Genomic DNA, 16,881 nt, shown 5'->3' with positions numbered 1-16,881 from the left:
AAAAAAAGGCTGCCCTAGGAAATGCTGCATCCTCTTTCTGCAAGCACACAGCTGATACGCACAGGAGAAAAATGTGCTGTTTTTCAGAGGATGGAAACGGTTTCACACTGCACCATGCTTCTGAAGAAGCTAGACCTCCTCATTAAGAAGAGGAGGCATGTGTCAGGAATTCAGTTCTGGTTCTGTTTATTTTCTTTCTGTCATCTCTTCAGCATTTCAGCCCATCCATGCTTTCTTCTTTCTCAGCAAAATCTGCCTCACCTGTGACTGTGTGCTGTGTATCTCCTAGGATGCGATTTGGTGCTGTTTCTAGCTCTGGTTTCCAGTGCAGATTAGCACAGTAGGAAAGCTTCTGCTTGTGGTAAATTCTACTTGGCTGGCTCCAGGTTGGCAGGAGTTCACCACCTCAGCATCAGGACCTTCATGCAGTTCCCAGGTGGGCCAGGGGAGCGCAGGCAGCAGGCGCAGCTGAGCGGTGTTGTGCCCATTGGGGAGGCAAGGCGGTGTGCGGAGGGCACGTGCTTTGGTCTCCAGGTCTGGGAGGCAGAGTTCCAGTGTACCTGCAGGGCTCAGGGTTCCGTGTGATGGGTGATGGCACCAGGCAGACTCTTGGATCTTGTGAATCACTGCTTTCTGATTTCATGAGCTGGGGCTTACGGGTGTGGAAGGCTGCATATGTATGGGAACTGCAAATGGGCATTGGGCAGGTACACTGGAACTGCATCTCTGAGCCTTGTGAAGTGTCATCACGCTCTGCATCTCCTCTATTCCCAGGGCAGATTGGTTTGCTCTGGTTTTATGACTTGTTTTCAGAAGGATTGACCCATTCTGGGGACTGTGTTGTTAGCAGAGTCCTGGGGAGAAATCGCTTCCTTCCCTCCACCTCCCAGGCACTGCTGGTGTCCCCTCAGCATGCCCAGAGGTGCTGGGTCTGAGGAGAGGCTCATACCTGTGGCCAGGGGGCTCCTCCAAACCCATCCTAACCTGCTGGAGTGGAGCATGCAAGAGGGGCTTGGTGGGCTCAGCCCAGGAGCAGGAGCTCTGTGTCTCTTGGCAGGGATTGTGTGGCACAAGGAGCGGTGCTGGAAGGCAGGGATGGATCCAGGGCTGAGGGGGGCAATGTCCAAAAGCCACAGAGCTGCAGTTGTTAGTGGACCTGGGCCAGAAGACTGAGAGCACGAAGCACAGCGGGTGCCTCCGGACTGCAGATAATACACAATTGAACCCAGTTCCCTGGGTTTCATTGGAATTTCATGGGTTTTGCTGCAGTCTTGCTGTAAGGAGCTGGTGGCTTGGACACTGCTGGTGGGAGGTGAAGTTCCTGGCAGCACTCTGCACTGCTCACAGAGCCCCACGAGCTGCCTGCAGAGCCTCAATCCCACGAGTGCTGTGCTCCCCTCGGTGATGGAGTTGGATAACAACGGTTGGTGTGCTTGTACTTCATTGCCTATGCAACAGACAAAGGAAGGAAGATTGCTTTGAAATTATGGATAGTGTGTCAGAGATGCTCTGTCTCCTCCCGAGGCAGACAAGCAGCATTACCATGTTAGCAGCGATGGTTGTTACTGGGACTTTGGGGGTGAGATGTGAGGTGATGGTGGGAGCAGATGCTGTGTTGTAGGATGTTCCCAGTGATGCAAATCAGTTCTCCAGACGGCTGAAGCCAGTGAAGTTTATTCTCACCTACTTTATTTGCCTTTTACTTTGTCTGTTAGTCACTGCAGCATCTCAGGGCTTTTTAGTGGCTCTTGGTTTCAGCAGGAGTACAGCTCTGCTGTGGTTTGGAAGTGACCGAGCAGCCCTGCAGCTCTGCACAGCAGGAGGCTGCATGATGCTCGCAGTCACTCTGAAGGGAGCATGATATGGGGAGCTCACTCCCACAAGAGGGAGAGATTGTGCTGGGGGAAGACTTCGGGAGGAGAAGGTGTTGAGGTGGATCAAATCACAGAAAAGTCAATTTTTTGAGCTGAGCTTTCCGTGGAGCACTGCAGTGATTCAGGCTGAGGGCTGTGTTTGGGAGGAAGCTGCTGGCAGTGTGGTCATGAAAATATCTGTGCTCGGATCTCACTTTGGGGGGCTGTTGATCTCTCTGCAGCACCGGACGTGCGGACATTCTGTTGTGTTCTTATTTAAAAAAAACAACATTTTTACAAGATAATTGTGTCCTGTTTATGCAGCTTTGCTAGGAAGCAGGGAAACTTCTGGCCACTCTGTGTCCGGAGGCAAACTGATATTCTTAAGGGAAGGCAAGCATCCCTGTAATGTATCTGTGTTTGAAGACCTGTTCAAAAACCTTGAGGGGGTGGGAAGAAAGGAGGGGAGCAAGGCTGGCAGCACTGCCTGTCCTCCCCAGAGCCCGGGATCACTTCCTACAAACTGGAGGAGCATGGCCAGCCCTGAGCAGTTGGAAACAGCCACGTGCCATGGAGCTGTGGTCTGACCCAGGGTGAGCTGCTCTCTCACTGCTTTGGGAATTGCAGGAGCAGGAATTAGGGCTGCAGGTCTGGGAGTGCTGCCACATGAAACCTCGTGGTGCTGAGATGGTTTGATGAAGAACATTGGAGTTGTGGGCTGGTTTAGGGACACCTGGAGGAGCCTCTTTCTCAGACAGAATGAACTTTAAAGTTGGGTGAGATTGGGTCAGGTTGACTGAGATTGGTCCTGCTAAGCTTTGGGAATCTCCCAGGATGGAGCTTTTCCAGCCTCTCCACATGCCTATTGTAGTGCTTCATCACTCAGGGTGAATATTTCTTCTTCATATCCAGTCAGGCTTCCCCTTGCTGCATCTTGTGACTGTTCCCTCTGTCCTTTTCCTCTGGGGAGGAGTGGGCTCCCTCTTGCCTTGCACTTAGAGGCTGAAGGCAGCAATCACTTTGTTCCCTCACTTCCCTGTCCTCAGACTCCATGGTCCCACCCCCAATCCCTCCTTGTCTAGCGGCTGGAGGTGGTTCTGGCACCAATACATGGGGCTTTGCTCCATCCATGGCACACTGAGGGCTGGAAGCTGCAAGGCAATGGGCGAGAAACGGCAGCACGCTGGTGGGCCCCGTGTTTGTTGAATGGAGAGCACTTCAGAGAGCATCAAAACCACCCAAACGTGTTTGAAAATCTAATTTCTGACTAATCAATGGCTGTTCCCCCAAGGGGCCACCAGCCATTAACAAGCTCATCCTGTTGGATATGTGCTTACAGCCTGGTGCTCAGACCCATGGTCTGCTCTGAACTCTGGTGTCGCTGGGGCTGTTGTTGGGGATGCTGTGTTTGGGTTTCTCAGTGCTGGTCTCCATAGCAAGTCCTGGGTGCACATTCTACCTGCAGCTGAACACTGAACTCACAGGGATGGGGGGTCAATGAGCCAAGAGCAATGTTTTTGCACATTTCCTTCATGCAGTGCAGAGCTGCAGTGCTGCAGGCTGTGCTGCTGCCAGCTGTAATGAAGATAGCCTGAAAAGATGCCCAGCTCACTCTCCAGGGCTTTGCTTAAGAGTTAGGGAGGGATTAGACCTATTGAGGTGCAGTGGGGACTTTGGGCTGTGCTGAGGTGGGACACCCCATGTCACCATGACCTCCAGTTCCCTCCTGCAGGATTTTCTTGGATTTTGGTCTCGTGCTGGGCTCCCCATCCTGCAGACCCTCCCACACCCAGCAGGGAGCTGCCCCCTCCCACGCCATGTCCTACATCAGTGCTGAGCTGCAGGTGCCAAGCATCAGGAGCCCACGCTCCAAACATGCGCTTGTGTTTTAGCCCTGCTTATTTTTGGTCTTTCATCCTCATCAGAGCCCGGTGGTGTGCGGGGCTTCAGCATCGCTACTGTGGAAGGGGCTGATATGTGAGCTAAGCGTTCCTGCAAGATAAGGGCAGGCAGCACACGTGGCTCAATGGGCTGCATTTGGGGCACCACACGGTTTCCAAACTGCAGCCCCTCCCTCAGGTCCCCATCCCTAGGCTCTGAGTGCACTGTGAGCCGTGGTGCTGCCCCATCCCATCCTGCACACGTTGTTGGCCAGACGCTGCCCGTGCTGCTTGCTTCTCCCTTCCTCTTTGTTGCTCTTTCCCCCCCTCTTTGCTTTCCTTTTTTGTCTTCTCCCATCTGTCCTTCTCACATCAGGCTATTTTTGTGGACGAGTTTCTCACTGTCAATATGGTAAGAACCTCTTGTCTTTGTGGATGTGTGCTGCTTTGAGGACCCTTCCCCAGCAGCCGCCCTCCTGGTTTGCTCTGTCCCTCTGCTGTGCCCCGTGTCCTCCCCATGAGCACAGACCCATTGGGACTGGGGGCTCCTTCAGCCCCAGGTGCCCCAACATAGCAGGCAGTGGCTGAGCACCCTGAAGTGCAGTGCTGGTTGGGAGAGCACTTGTGCCCTGGTGGCTCCAGGGCCCCCCACTCGAGGCAGGGATCCTTTGCTTCAACTGACTGGGAAGTGCACGGCCAGAAGTGAATTTTAATCCTCCTCATTGTTCAAAATACTTCCCAGAAAATTACAGAACAGCAGAGAGTGGCAGTGGGGTGCCCTGGCTGGGGCAGGGTTGCAGTGCACAGCCCAAGCTGGGTGCTGCAGAGGGGGCTGTGCAGTGCAGTGTAGGTGGGAATGTACTCTTGTACATAAGCAAGCCTCATTAGCTGCCTTTTGTTCTAATAATAAACCTGCCATTGTGTCTTCCCCTTAGAAGAAAGTCCTACCCTTTGTCAGGGGCATCTTGCAGATGTCAGAGCTGTCTGAAGCTGTGAAGTTTCTTTTCTTTGCTGCGCCTCTCCTTGCTCTGTGCCTTTGCTGCTCTGCACTGCAGGATGCCATAGCCTGGCTGCTCCCTTTGTCACATCCTGGGGTGGCCACAGTCCTTGCAGCCCTCACCCACAGTGCACATCCCTTCCTCCTGCCCAGCTCTGTGCCTGTGGAAGCGATGCTGTGGCTGTAAGACTGTCTGCCCATCCTTCCCCCTGGAGGACATGTGCCCTTCTGTAGTGAACAGAACCCACCAACTCTTAAAATCTTGTTGATGACTGGAAAACAGTCCTTTGGGAATTCGAGTGGATTTTATTTTTTTCACAAATCGCAGTGCTTTATCAGTGGCACCAGCAGGATGGGGGCTGCCCATCACCCAGCGCCCTCATTGCAGAGCCTTTCTGGGGCTGCAACCTCACACTTCATGCTGAGACCACAGCTGCAAGGTGAGCAGAGTGCGAGGGACCGAGTGGTGCAGTGCCCCACGGCAGCTGGTGTGCAGGGCTGTGTCTGCAGGAACTCTGCTCACTCTGTCCTCTCGCCACCGGCTACCAGCTGCTGTGCATTAGGAGAAAACCAAATCACTTGCTGTTTCTTGCCCATAATGTGTCCGTGAGGCATGGATAGATGCTGTGGAAAGCCAAGTGTGAGCAGGAGCCTCGGGCAGTGCCTGCTGTTGGGGTTAATCCCATTTTCTGCAGGGATTGGGGCTGTCTGGCACAGAGCTTGTCGGGCTGGGACTGCCCACCCCAAAGTGTCTTGTGCAGGTTTTGCAGATTAAGAATCAGAAAGTTTGCAAGTTGTCATTCAGTTTGCGACCCAGCACCTCTCTCAGCTTGGCTCAGCTGCGTTTTGGAGAGATGTGAGTGCACTGGGCATCGCCACATGCCAAACAGTTGGACGGGACCCTGGGGAATGTGGTCTGGTGCCTGGTGTGGTGGTTGGCAACCCTGCCTGCAGCAGCGGGTTGGAACTGGATGATCTTTGAAGTCCTCTCCAACCCAACCATCTATGATGCTAAGAAAACTCCCTGCTGCTGGCATGGTAACACAGCACAAATCCCACCTGCACCAACCCCCTGCAGCCCCGGGGCCCATTGCTGCCTGCTGGCATTGCTCCATGTGCCATGGGGACTTTGGGTGTCCCCACAGGCGTTTCAGCACAGGGTGTGTGTCACATAGGTAATGACAGAGGAGCAGCAAACAGAATGGTATCACAGGGAGGCTGCTCTGATCTCTGGGTAGATGGGGGATGAGCTGGCTTTCTGTTGGACATGCATTTCAATTGAAATGGGAATTTATTGCTGTTACATCGTTTGAAATATACCAGAGTGCTTTACTGCATATTTCAGACTCCTCTGTACCCGTGCTGGTGCTGGGACCAGGGAGCATCAGGAGATGCCAGCGTGAAGCCAGGCAGTACTGGGGTGGCCTGGGGCTGCCCCAGGATCTTCTTTCTGCATCCCACTGCCTTCATTTGTGTGCCACCCCCCATAACATTGACGCCCCACATACCCTCATCCTTCCTTCTGTTTATTTCATTTGCCTTTTTATGGTCATTAGTTGTGAATGCAGAATGAGCTCTGCAAAGGTGCACGTGGTTCCTAGAAGTACCCCAAGCAGCATCTCGTGGAATGTAATTTCTTTGCAGAAAGCGTGAAATTGAACAGAGCAGTTTGTGAGACTCATCAAAGAAAACCCCAAAAAAGCAGAGAGAAAAATCCCCCCCAGACAGTTTAAAGAAATGTGTTTGTGTGGAGCTGAGCCCTTAGGGCATCTCTGGGTGCCCAAGGAGGGGACATCACCATAGCAGTGTGCATTCCTAGGGCTCAGTGCCAGCCCTGCTGGTCCCCCCACAGCTGCCCGCGCTGTGCCGCACCGCCCTCACCTCCTGTGATGCTCTCACCCATAGGCCCCACGCCGAGGATTTCAGCATGGATTCCTCCTTCTCTCAGTAAGTGCCATGCATGCGTGCATGCGGTGCCGGGAGCGCGAGCAGCCCTGGGTGCCAAGAGCAGTGCCAGGGCAGCATCAGGGCACTGTGTTGCTCTTGGCACCAGTGCTGGTGGGCCGTGCCTGCAAACCAGAGTGGTTCCCAGCATGGGGAGCCATGCTCAGCTCCATGGGGATGGAGCCAGGTCCTTGCAGCAATTTGGTGATTGCCCGTCAGTGCTGAGCTCCATGCGCAGGCTCTAATTAAACAATCCAGATTCATCAGCAGAAGCAATTATTGGAGCTGATCCCTGAGTGTCAATCTCCAATGTTGCAAAACAAAGAAGGCAAACTGAATGCAGCATGTTGTTCTATTGCTTCTCCTTGTTCTGGTTTTTCACCTTTTTTTAATTATTGAGAGCAGTGGTGTGGCTGTGGGGTGGTGCAGACTGGTTGCAGCCGAAGGATGGGCACCCCATGTGCTGTTGATGGGACACAGGGGCAGCCCACACCATTCTTCTCACTCTGGCAGGTGCTCAGTTCTATAGGTGTGCCACAATGTGTGCACAGACCCACACTCACTCCCCTTCCTCTCCCAGCACGGTGGTGTCCGTCTGTCCCCAGCCCCGTCTGGCAGCACCATGGCCATCCCCAGAACCCATCCTGGGGCAGTGCTGGCAGTGGGCTGCAGAGCTGTCTCCATTTGTTCCAAACCTCTCTGACTGTCTCACTTGCATCCCGCTTCCCACTGGGGGAGATGTAATGAGACACTTCCCAGGATGAGAATGCTGTTTCCTGGCCAACTGCAGCGGGAGCGCAGGGATTGGAGGTGCAGGGAGCTGCCAATGGTTTTTCCTCTCTTTCCAAAGCTATGTTTATTTGAAGATATATTTCTCATGGTAAAATATTTCAGTTGGTTTGAAATAGAACAAAAGCATCCGTGGCACGTGAGCTCCTGTGGGAGCAGCGGGCAGCAGCCAGCCTTGGGGCAGGTGGTGCTGGGGCCGTGCCCGGGTGCTGCTTCGGGGCCATCTCAGCTTCCCGACAGCTGCCAGCCCAGGGCCAGAGCTGTGCCTGCCTGCGCCATGGGGACGAGAAGCTCGGGGTACGTCCCAGCCTGCTGAGGGTCAGTGGGGGGCATGGGCTGCTGGGGTGGGAGAATGAGTTGGGGGAGCTGCCGTGCTCCGCTGGGTCTGTGTTGGGGCTGCAGAGCGGGACTGAGCTCGGATAGGTTTTTGGAACAAATTATTATGTCTTTTCTGGGGGCAGAGCTCATCATCTTAGAACAATTTGCCTCTAATCTTAGGTTAATACAGCACAATAAATAGCCGAGTAAAGCAAATGGAATTCCTCAGGCATTATGGCAGGAATTACATTTCCAAGAGAAGGTTTGGAACTAAACCCGTACCTCGATGTGTGTAGGGCAGCTGGGCTGACACTGCCCCCTCAGGGCACGGCCCTGGTGCTGAAAGCACAAATTGCCCAAGGGAGCCCTGCCTGGGGCTGGGGGCAATGGGGCTCCGGGGCAGCAGGAATGTAGCCAGGGCTCATTGTGGGCATGCTGAGTTGCAGTTTCAGTTAAATGCTTGACAAGGGTGTGCTGAAGATGGGCCGAACACCGATCTCAGCAGGGAAGGGTCTGTTGTGTGTTCTGATGGCTGCTGGTGATAAATGAGCATTCCCATGCTGTGGGATGTGGCTGACGCTCTGCACAGAAGTGCTGCTCCTGCTCCTGCCCTGTCCCTCTGCAGGGACAAGCAGCTGCTTCCCCCCATTCCACTTGATTTCCACGTATTTCTTCTCCCTCTTGCCATTCTAACTGCTAACTGGTCTACTTGTCCCCAGAGGAGAGCTCTGTCACCAGCATTCCCTTTTATCCATCGGTGTTTTTTCTATAGTCCTGAGATGGTGCTATGCTGTTGAACTCGTGCTGCTGCTATCCCCAGCACCAGGGAGATGAGGAGGGGCTCCTGGGTTCCCAGCCCAGGCTTGGCTCTGCCTGCAGCCACCCTGGGGTGGGAGGAATGCACTTGCTAACTAAAACCTTAATATCCCATATAAAATGTTATCCCGGCTATCATGCCTGAGGCGGTCGTTTCCTCTCTGTGCATTTTCCCTTGGTACAGGAGAGGCTTTGCAAAGTGAAAACCTTGCTTTGCAACCTGACAAGCAGCTCCCAAAGGGTTCCACACCAGCTGCCAAACACCAGCACTGCAGGGTGGGGGCTGGGGGGGTCCCCTGAGCCTCCCCTGAGCTTTGTTTATGGCTCCTCTGTGCGAGCGCAGCAGCTGCTGCCCCATCAATCACAGCTCAGAGTGTGTCTGGGTGCAGGCAGCGCCACGTGGCTGCGGGGGGAAAAGCCTGTGGGGGGGATGTGGTGTGTGATTGGGTCACTGTGCGCCCGGTACTGGCTGAGGAGGAGGTCTTGATGATTGTGTCAGCAGTAAAAGAGCAGCATTGAAAGGACTAACCAACTACAGCAGAACAGGGGAAAGGCCAAATCCTTGCACTTGACTCCGCTATTAGCTGTAGCAGTCAGAGCAGATGAGATGTCTTGATGGGAGCATAAATCAGTGAGTGATCCCTGCTGGGCTGCAGGCAGCACTGTGGTTTGTAGCCCTGCTCCCGTGAACGGTGGGGCTGATTCCAGCTTTGGATGATGGGGACACATCCTGCTTGGGTCTGTGGTGAGCGGGATGGTGGTGTTTGGCTCAGGGGTGAGGCTCAGGTCTGGCAGCTCCCGGCTGTTTCCGGAATGGCCAACGTGGTATCTTAGCAACGTGGGGAATTTTCCTCTTTTTAGATTCCATCTGGTTTTTAACAGCTTGACTGCTCAGCATCGCTGTGGTGTGGGCCGGGCTGGGCCGTGGGGCACTGCTGGCTCCTGCCAACGTCCTGCACTCACCGTCCCCCGGACGCTTTCCCCGCAGGGTGCAGGTGGAGTTCTACGTCAATGAGAACACCTTCAAGGAGCGCCTGAAGCTCTTCTTCATCAAAAACCAGCGATCGAGTGAGTGCTCTCTGCCCGCGCAGTGCTGGGGGCATGGAGCCATTGCCATCTGCTGGCAGTTGTCCCCAGCTGTCCCCAGGATGTGCCATCCCTGTGCCCTGTCCCCATGCAGAGCTCTCAGCCCGCTTTGCCTTCGGCCCTGCAGATCAGCCACCCATTGCCTGGCATTGCTGGGAGCTATTTTCTCATTAGCTGCCTGGGGAGTGCCCACTTGTTAATTCAGAAGTGTGTGTTCCCCTTCCCTCCCTGCATCCCGTTGCCTCGTTAACCGGAGTGGGGCACAGCAGGGTGCCCTCAGGGAAGTTTTTAATGGAAATGTGATTAATTCCTCGCTTGTAATCTGAGTAATAATGCGATGCTGGGGAGGAGGCAGCCCCCCTGCCCAGCCCCCACTGCTGGTTGCCAAGATAGAGCTTTACTGGTGCTGCTCGGTGCTGGAGCCTGGGCGAAGCGTGGGTGCTCTGGGGATGGCTGTGCAGGGGGTGCCCCATGCGGATCCCACGGACACGTCCCTTCTCCTCTGTACCCATGGGGCCATGCCCGTGCTGCGCCGCCTCCACTGCAGGTCTGAGGATCCGACTGTTCAACTTCTCCCTGAAGCTGCTCACCTGCCTGCTTTACATCGTGCGTGTGCTGCTCGACAACCCAGAGGAGGGCATAGGATGGTGAGTGCCACCCTGCCACGGTGCCACCGCAGCCCCCAGAGCCCGGGCAGTGTGGGACAGTCACACTGTGGGTACTCAGACACCTTCACAGCACAGTGGGTGGTTTTTGTCACTCCAGCTTCTCCTTCCTTACACCCGCAGGTGGTTTAGCAATAACTGTCACTGCTCGTGGACTTTGTGCAATGGGCAATGGCAGTGGAAAAATTCAGGGCTGTGGTCATCTTTAAATGTGATCTCTAATTTGTGAGGGAGGCGATAGGGACATCTGAAGGAGTGCCATCCTGAGGGCTATGGGTGAGCTCCCAGGGGTTGCAGGGACACATCCCACCTGGGCTGCATGGCCAGGTGTGACCCCTGACTCCAGCACAACGCCCACTAAATGCTGTCCCAGTGTCCTTGAAGACACTTCTGCCAAATCCCATTTAAATGTTTGGGAGGGAAACACATTTTGCCATTTAGATCCCCGGGGTGACAGATAATCACATGCAGCAGCTTTGCTCTGGGTTTTGGTATAAACCTATTTTTATTGTGTCCTTTCTTTGTTTATGTCATGCACAGATATTTTTTTTATTTTTTATTTTCCAAAGAGTTAGGACACTCTGTGAGAATTAGCAGCTGAATTTTCTCTTTGCAAAGGTTCCAGATGCGTTACCCCAAAGTGTTTCCCAACCAGCTGAGTGCGAGCTGCTGGTAGGGGGTTAAGGTCCTCCAGAAAGCACAGGGATGAGGGGACCAGCGAGTCCAAACCCATGGGACATTGTGCTAGGGCCTCTCCTAATGGCAGGACAGATGGGAGGTAGTGTCCCACGAGCTCGAGAGCCAAACCCACACCCCCCCATCCATCCCTCTGTCCCCTGCTGTCCTGCTGACTGCTCTCCCCTGATTTCTGTGTCTTTTGTCCAGCTGGGAATGCGAGAAGCAGAACTACACCCTCTTCAATCAGTCCACCAAGATCAACTGGTGAGCGGTGGGAGGCTCTTAGTGTGGGGCCCAGCTCTGCCCTGGTGGTGCGGGTGGGGTGATGGGCACAGAGCACTCAGTGGTGAACTGGAGCTGTTGGGTGGGATGGGAGCTGGGCTGGTATCCTGAGGGTGTTTATGGGGATGTGCATCCACTTGACCCACTCGTGCATGGTTTGAGAACTACAGTTGTCCCATCACTGCCCCTTGAGATGTGGGTTGAGCCAAAAAGAAATCTTCCCAGCCCAGCCTTTGTTTTGTGGGGCTCCCATCCACCTCTGTGAGCACTGGGGATGATCAGAGCCTGTTTCAGGCTTTGCACGGGGCAATTCTGGAAGCAACTCTAGCATGGAGGAGACATCAGAGGTGGACTCAGGCTGGTGGTCAGCAGAAGGAAAGGAACTGCTGTTGTTTGGATCCTCATGGGATATTCTTTGCAGGTCACACATCTTCTGGGTAGACAGGAAGCTGCCGCTGTGGGCTGTCCAGGTGAGCACTGGGCTGTGCGGGGCTGGGCAGCAGCTCCTGGGGCAGCCACACACCTGCCTCAGGCAGGTGCAGGGAATCCAATTGAGTGTACAAAAGCCACAGGTGCTGGTGCAGAGCCCTGGGCAGCTCTCCTCATCTGTACCCACAGGTCAGCATTGCCCTGATCAGCTTTCTGGAGACCATGCTGCTCATCTATCTCAGCTACAAGGTGCGCTCCCCTGCCCCGTGCCCCAGGGGCAAGCAGAGGTCTGTGCCCATTGCTACCCTCAGTCCTTGCACTGGGTATTGCTGTCCCCAATTTCACCACCCCCACTGATTGAGGTGCTTGGGGAGGAATGATTTGGGAAGTTTTGTTGCCAGCACCATATCTCAACCCACCAGAAAAGCATAGCATCTCTCTGGCTGCGCTGCATCCTTCCCCATGTAGCAGGCTGGGGCACTGGGAGCATGTAATTGGCCCTTGGCACGCTTTCAAGCATTTTAATTAATTATTCTTACTTTTAATTTTTCAGGGGAACATCTGGGAGCAGATTTTCCGCATTTCTTTCATCCTTGAGATGATCAATACAGTGCCCTTCATTATCACAGTACGTGTTCCCCAACCGCATTTTAAAGCAGCTTTAAGTTTAATACTGTGCTGCAGTTTTGGTGGTGAAATAAGGAAAACCACCCGATATCTGGCTAAGTGGTACTTAAAGCTGATTTTGTTTTTGGTAAAGAACCCTGATTTTTCTGAGTCCTTTACCAGTCAACTCATGGGTAACTCTTCCTTTTGTAGATATTTTGGCCTCCTCTGCGGAATTTGTTCATCCCTGTCTTTCTGAACTGCTGGCTTGCCAAGTACGCCTTGGAGAACATGATAGTAAGTGACCAGGTGCATCCCTATGGGCATCCCACCTCCTCTGCTCGAGCAGCAAATTGTGCCTGAGCCCTGGCAGAGAGCACCGTCCCTCCTCCAGGGAGCAGATTGCCAGCAGCATGTCAGGCACTGGGATGGAGCCTGCAGGGCTGAAGCTTGACTGGGCTGTGGTTGGGCACAGCCTCCCTCACCACACCTTTGTCCTCCCCCAGAATGACCTGCACCGTGCCATCCAGAGGACCCAGTCTGCCATGTTCAACCAGGTGCTCATCCTCATCTGCACCCTCCTGTGTCTCGTCTTCACTGGGTGAGTGTCGCACCTCGTGCCACCCAACTGCCTCTCTGCCACTGTGCATCCCAACAGCTGGTTTTAGAGGTCCGTGGGGCCCTATTAATCAGCCACGCCCTTCACTCTGTGCTTTGAAACCAGCATCTTCCATACTGCAGCCCTGCTCCTGGCTTTGCACTGAGCTTTGATTCAGTTTTCCTCATTGGTCTGAATTTGGAGCAAATGATACCAATTAAATTGCCAAGAGGACAGGAAATTAAGCTTTTGGGCTCAGAAGCCTTTGACAATAAAGGCAGTCTTCTCAGATGAGTGGTGAATGCAATTTCTGGGGTCTGAAGGGCTCCTCACCCCAATGTCTTCTGCCTGTTGCAGCTTTTATAGATGCTTTTCTTTGACACTCATGCTTGGCACAATGGCTTTGGAGCCATGACAGCTCATGGCCCCTTGCTTCTCCCCGCAGTACCTGCGGCATCCAGCATTTGGAGAGAGCGGGAGAGAAGCTCTCCCTCTTCAAATCCTTCTACTTTTGCATTGTCACCTTTTCCACTGTGGGCTATGGGGATGTGACACCCAAGATCTGGCCTTCCCAGCTCCTTGTTGTCATCATGATCTGTGTTGCACTGGTTGTGCTGCCGCTGCAGGTGAGAGAGTGGCCATGGAAGGGTGCAGAGCCTGCACCGGGCTCGGTGTTGTCCCCATGTCCCTGGCACTGTCAGCCACCCAGTGGGGGCACTGAGGGCATTCCCTGGTGCTGGGACGCCAGCTCTACCCTCTGCTTGCAGTTCGAGGAACTCGTCTACTTGTGGATGGAGCGGCAGAAGTCAGGGGGCAACTACAGCCGGCACCGCGCCCAGACAGAGAAGCACGTCGTGCTGTGTGTCAGCTCACTCAAGATTGACCTCCTCATGGACTTCCTCAATGAGTTCTATGCCCACCCAAGGCTACAGGTGAGGGCTGAGGGCATGCCCATATGTGCTCCTTCGACACTTGACCCTCAACGCTTGTCCTTCAATGCTTGTCTTTGCTGGGCATGGCTGGGTCACACTACCTGCTTGGTCCACCCCATTTCTATGTCCAGGATGTGGCAAGAACCTCGATGGATTTCTCTAGCCGTAAGGATGCCCTTGGGGCTGCCTGCCTACTGAGTGACATGAGCCTCTCTCTTCCAGGACTACTATGTGGTGATCCTCTGCCCCACGGAGATGGACATCCAGGTGCGGCGGGTGCTGCAGATCCCTCTGTGGTCACAGCGGGTGATTTACCTGCAGGGCTCTGCGCTGAAGGACCAGGACCTCATGAGAGCCAAGTGAGCATTGGGATGGGGGTGGCAGGTGGGCATGGGAAGGGTCTTCCTCCAGCCACCCCATTATGCTGCATGTGTCCCCACTGCTGTCATTGATGGGTGACGATGGCCATCCTGTCCCTTCTATTGGCTGAGTGCTGCATGGACTCTGCTCTCTGCTTGCAGGATGGACAATGGGGAAGCCTGCTTCATTCTCAGCAGCCGGAATGAGGTGGACCGCACGGCGGCGGTGAGCAGCTGGTCCCAGGCATGGAAGCGTTGGAGGAAACGAGCTCTCAGAAGATAGCGCATGCTTTCCTCTTTTATTAGGACCACCAAACCATCCTGAGAGCCTGGGCCGTGAAAGATTTTGCCCCAAACTGCCCTCTCTATGTGCAGATCTTAAAGCCGGAGAACAAGTTTCATGTCAAGTTTGCTGGTGAGTCCCCAGGGCTGGCCCCCTGCACAAGGCCTGGTGCTCCCTGCAAGACTCCTGCATCCTCAGGCCCAATGAGGGGTGCTTTTGGCTCTGTGAGGATGGAATGAGTCTCTGTCTCATCTCTAGGGCCAGTACTGCTGGTGATCTGTGTTGAGTGCTCCTTGGGTTGGCCACCCCAAAACACCCCTGGCAACGTGAGCGGAGGTGTGAGGCACCCCAGCAGCAGCTTTGTTTCCTTGCAGATCACGTCGTCTGTGAGGAGGAGTGCAAGTATGCCATGCTGGCGCTCAACTGTGTCTGCCCTGCCACCTCCACGCTCATCACGCTGCTGGTGCACACCTCCCGTGGGCAGTGAGTGCTGGGGGGGCACAGCCATTCCCCTGGGGATCCTGTCCCATGGAACGCTCATCCCCAATTACAGCCCTGGATTCTCTCCTGCCAAGCAGGACTGGATGGTGGTGGGGCACTGCAGAATCCCTGGGTGGGTTTGCTGGAGGGCAGCGGTACAACTTCTCATTTGTATCAGGCAGATCCTGCTGGCAGGAAGCAGAATGCACAGACTGTGCAGACCCAGAGCCTGCAGGGTGTTCTGTGAGTTTACGTAGAGCACAGCTGGAAGCAGCTCAGTGTGGTGCTGACATGGGCCCTTTGCACCTTGGTGGAGCCAGAAATGACTGTATTTTGGGTGACATGACATCAGAGGGTTACAAAACTCCATTCCAGAGCATCTCACCACATGCTTTCAGCTGTTTGCCAACATTGGCTCTCAACCCTGCCTCTGCAGCTCCACTGGGAGCCCTCATTAAATACAAACGCAATTAGAATCAGAAATCAGAAGGAGCTCAGCCCCCACCTGCTGAACCAACAGCTCTTCTCACAGCACCCTGAGGGTTCCTTGAGGCTCTGCTGGCTGCAGCCCCATCCCTGCACACTGCTGTCATTTCAGGGAGGGCCAGGAGTCCCCGGAGCAGTGGCAGAGGATGTACGGTCGCTGCTCAGGCAACGAGGTCTACCACATCCGCATGGGTGACAGCAAGTTCTTCATGGAGTACGAGGGGAAAAGCTTCACCTACGCCGCCTTCCATGCACACAAGAAGTGAGGGCAGGGGTGCGGGGCTGGGGCCAGCACTTGGAGTGGCTCGTGCAGGGAGGAGGCTTTGCTCCAATGCCTGCATGGTGATCCCATCACAGGTACGGTGTCTGCCTGATCGGCATCCGCAGGGAGGAGAACAAGAGCATCCTGCTGAACCCTGGCCCACGGCACATCATGGCTGCGTCTGACACCTGCTTCTACATCAACATCACCAAGGAAGAGAACTCTGCCTTTATCTTCAAGCAGGAGGAGAAGCAGAAGAAGAAGGGCTTTGCAGGCAGGGGCACCTATGATGGCCCTTCCCGCCTGCCCGTGCATAGCATCATCGCCAGCATGGGTGAGTCCAGGGGGCTCCTGCACAGATCACACCCACATCCCTGCTCCTGGCATCCTAGCTGCTCTCAGCAAGCCCAGACACCATCCTTAGAGCTTGTGATGTCCGTTATCATTTATGATATTTGTCTGCAGAAATCCCTCAAGCTCTGCCTGGAAGGATAAATGCTGTTGGCTGCATTTTAAATCATTTTTATGATTCCCAACCTGACGACTGGCATGATTTGCTCTGCAGCGAGCGGTGCATTTTCTCAAATGGAAAATGCCATGAGTCATTACTTCCAGCTTGCATCTGGGGAGACCAAGTTCTGGGGTTGTCTGGAGAGGCTGTGCTGCGATGGCAGATTGTATTTTAGGCAAATAATTTATGCATATATACTCATGAACAGCCATTTGCATGATTATCCCACAGCAAGCCACAGAGCACTTTGCTGAATAGAGCTCATCAGTGTTCTTGTTATGTGGCTTGCTCACAGAGGGACTTTTTGCAAAAAGTGGAACAAGGAGTGAAATGGTTTGAGAAGGTTCAGCAAGTGCAGATCCACGGCTGCAGGAATGTGCCCAGCTCCCGTGCTTTGCTCACTGGGGAACTCATGGCTTTCATAGCCAAAAATAATGGGTGAAGATTCAGATGAGAGCTTCAGCTTGGGTTTCCAACTGAGAGCAAAGACTCGATAGCCTCAGTCAACACTCTGTAAATATGTTTGGATTTTAGAAGGTGCTGTGGTGGATAGGGTCCCAGTGGGGCTCAATGGTGCCATGCTCTGCCAGCCTCGCCCCTCCTTATAGAGCACTGTGCTTCCCCCCA

At 54.2% G+C, this 16,881-nt stretch overlaps 1 protein-coding gene across 7 annotated transcripts in view; it reads left to right on the top strand.

Moving 5' to 3' along the window:
* The window catches only part of KCNT1 (potassium sodium-activated channel subfamily T member 1), a 28,222-nt gene that overhangs the window by 706 nt on the left and 10,635 nt on the right, over window positions 1-16,881 (top strand). For 2 of the 7 annotated variants that reach the window (XM_010721023.3, XM_003207854.4), the window contains exons 2-18: window positions 6,636-6,677; window positions 9,586-9,665; window positions 10,231-10,330; window positions 11,234-11,290; window positions 11,730-11,778; window positions 11,927-11,986; window positions 12,291-12,365; window positions 12,557-12,640; window positions 12,850-12,944; window positions 13,387-13,567; window positions 13,709-13,873; window positions 14,096-14,232; window positions 14,395-14,458; window positions 14,539-14,647; window positions 14,890-14,998; window positions 15,594-15,743; window positions 15,839-16,077. In XM_010721023.3, the coding sequence (XP_010719325.1) occupies window positions 6,636-6,677; window positions 9,586-9,665; window positions 10,231-10,330; window positions 11,234-11,290; window positions 11,730-11,778; window positions 11,927-11,986; window positions 12,291-12,365; window positions 12,557-12,640; window positions 12,850-12,944; window positions 13,387-13,567; window positions 13,709-13,873; window positions 14,096-14,232; window positions 14,395-14,458; window positions 14,539-14,647; window positions 14,890-14,998; window positions 15,594-15,743; window positions 15,839-16,077 (1,796 nt within the window). Of the gene's footprint in view, window positions 1-6,635; window positions 6,678-7,648; window positions 7,761-9,585; window positions 9,666-10,230; window positions 10,331-11,233; window positions 11,291-11,729; window positions 11,779-11,926; window positions 11,987-12,290; window positions 12,366-12,556; window positions 12,641-12,849; window positions 12,945-13,386; window positions 13,568-13,708; window positions 13,874-14,095; window positions 14,233-14,394; window positions 14,459-14,538; window positions 14,648-14,889; window positions 14,999-15,593; window positions 15,744-15,838; window positions 16,078-16,881 lie in introns of those variants that run through there. The other 5 variants (XM_019621510.2, XM_031556235.1, XM_019621512.2 and 2 more) reach the window with 4 other exon arrangements.

The sequence above is a fragment of the Meleagris gallopavo genome, chromosome 19 (genome assembly GCF_000146605.3).
Source record: "Meleagris gallopavo isolate NT-WF06-2002-E0010 breed Aviagen turkey brand Nicholas breeding stock chromosome 19, Turkey_5.1, whole genome shotgun sequence".
Lineage (NCBI taxonomy): Eukaryota > Metazoa > Chordata > Aves > Galliformes > Phasianidae > Meleagris > Meleagris gallopavo.
This window is presented reverse-complemented; position numbering and strand designations above follow the sequence as displayed.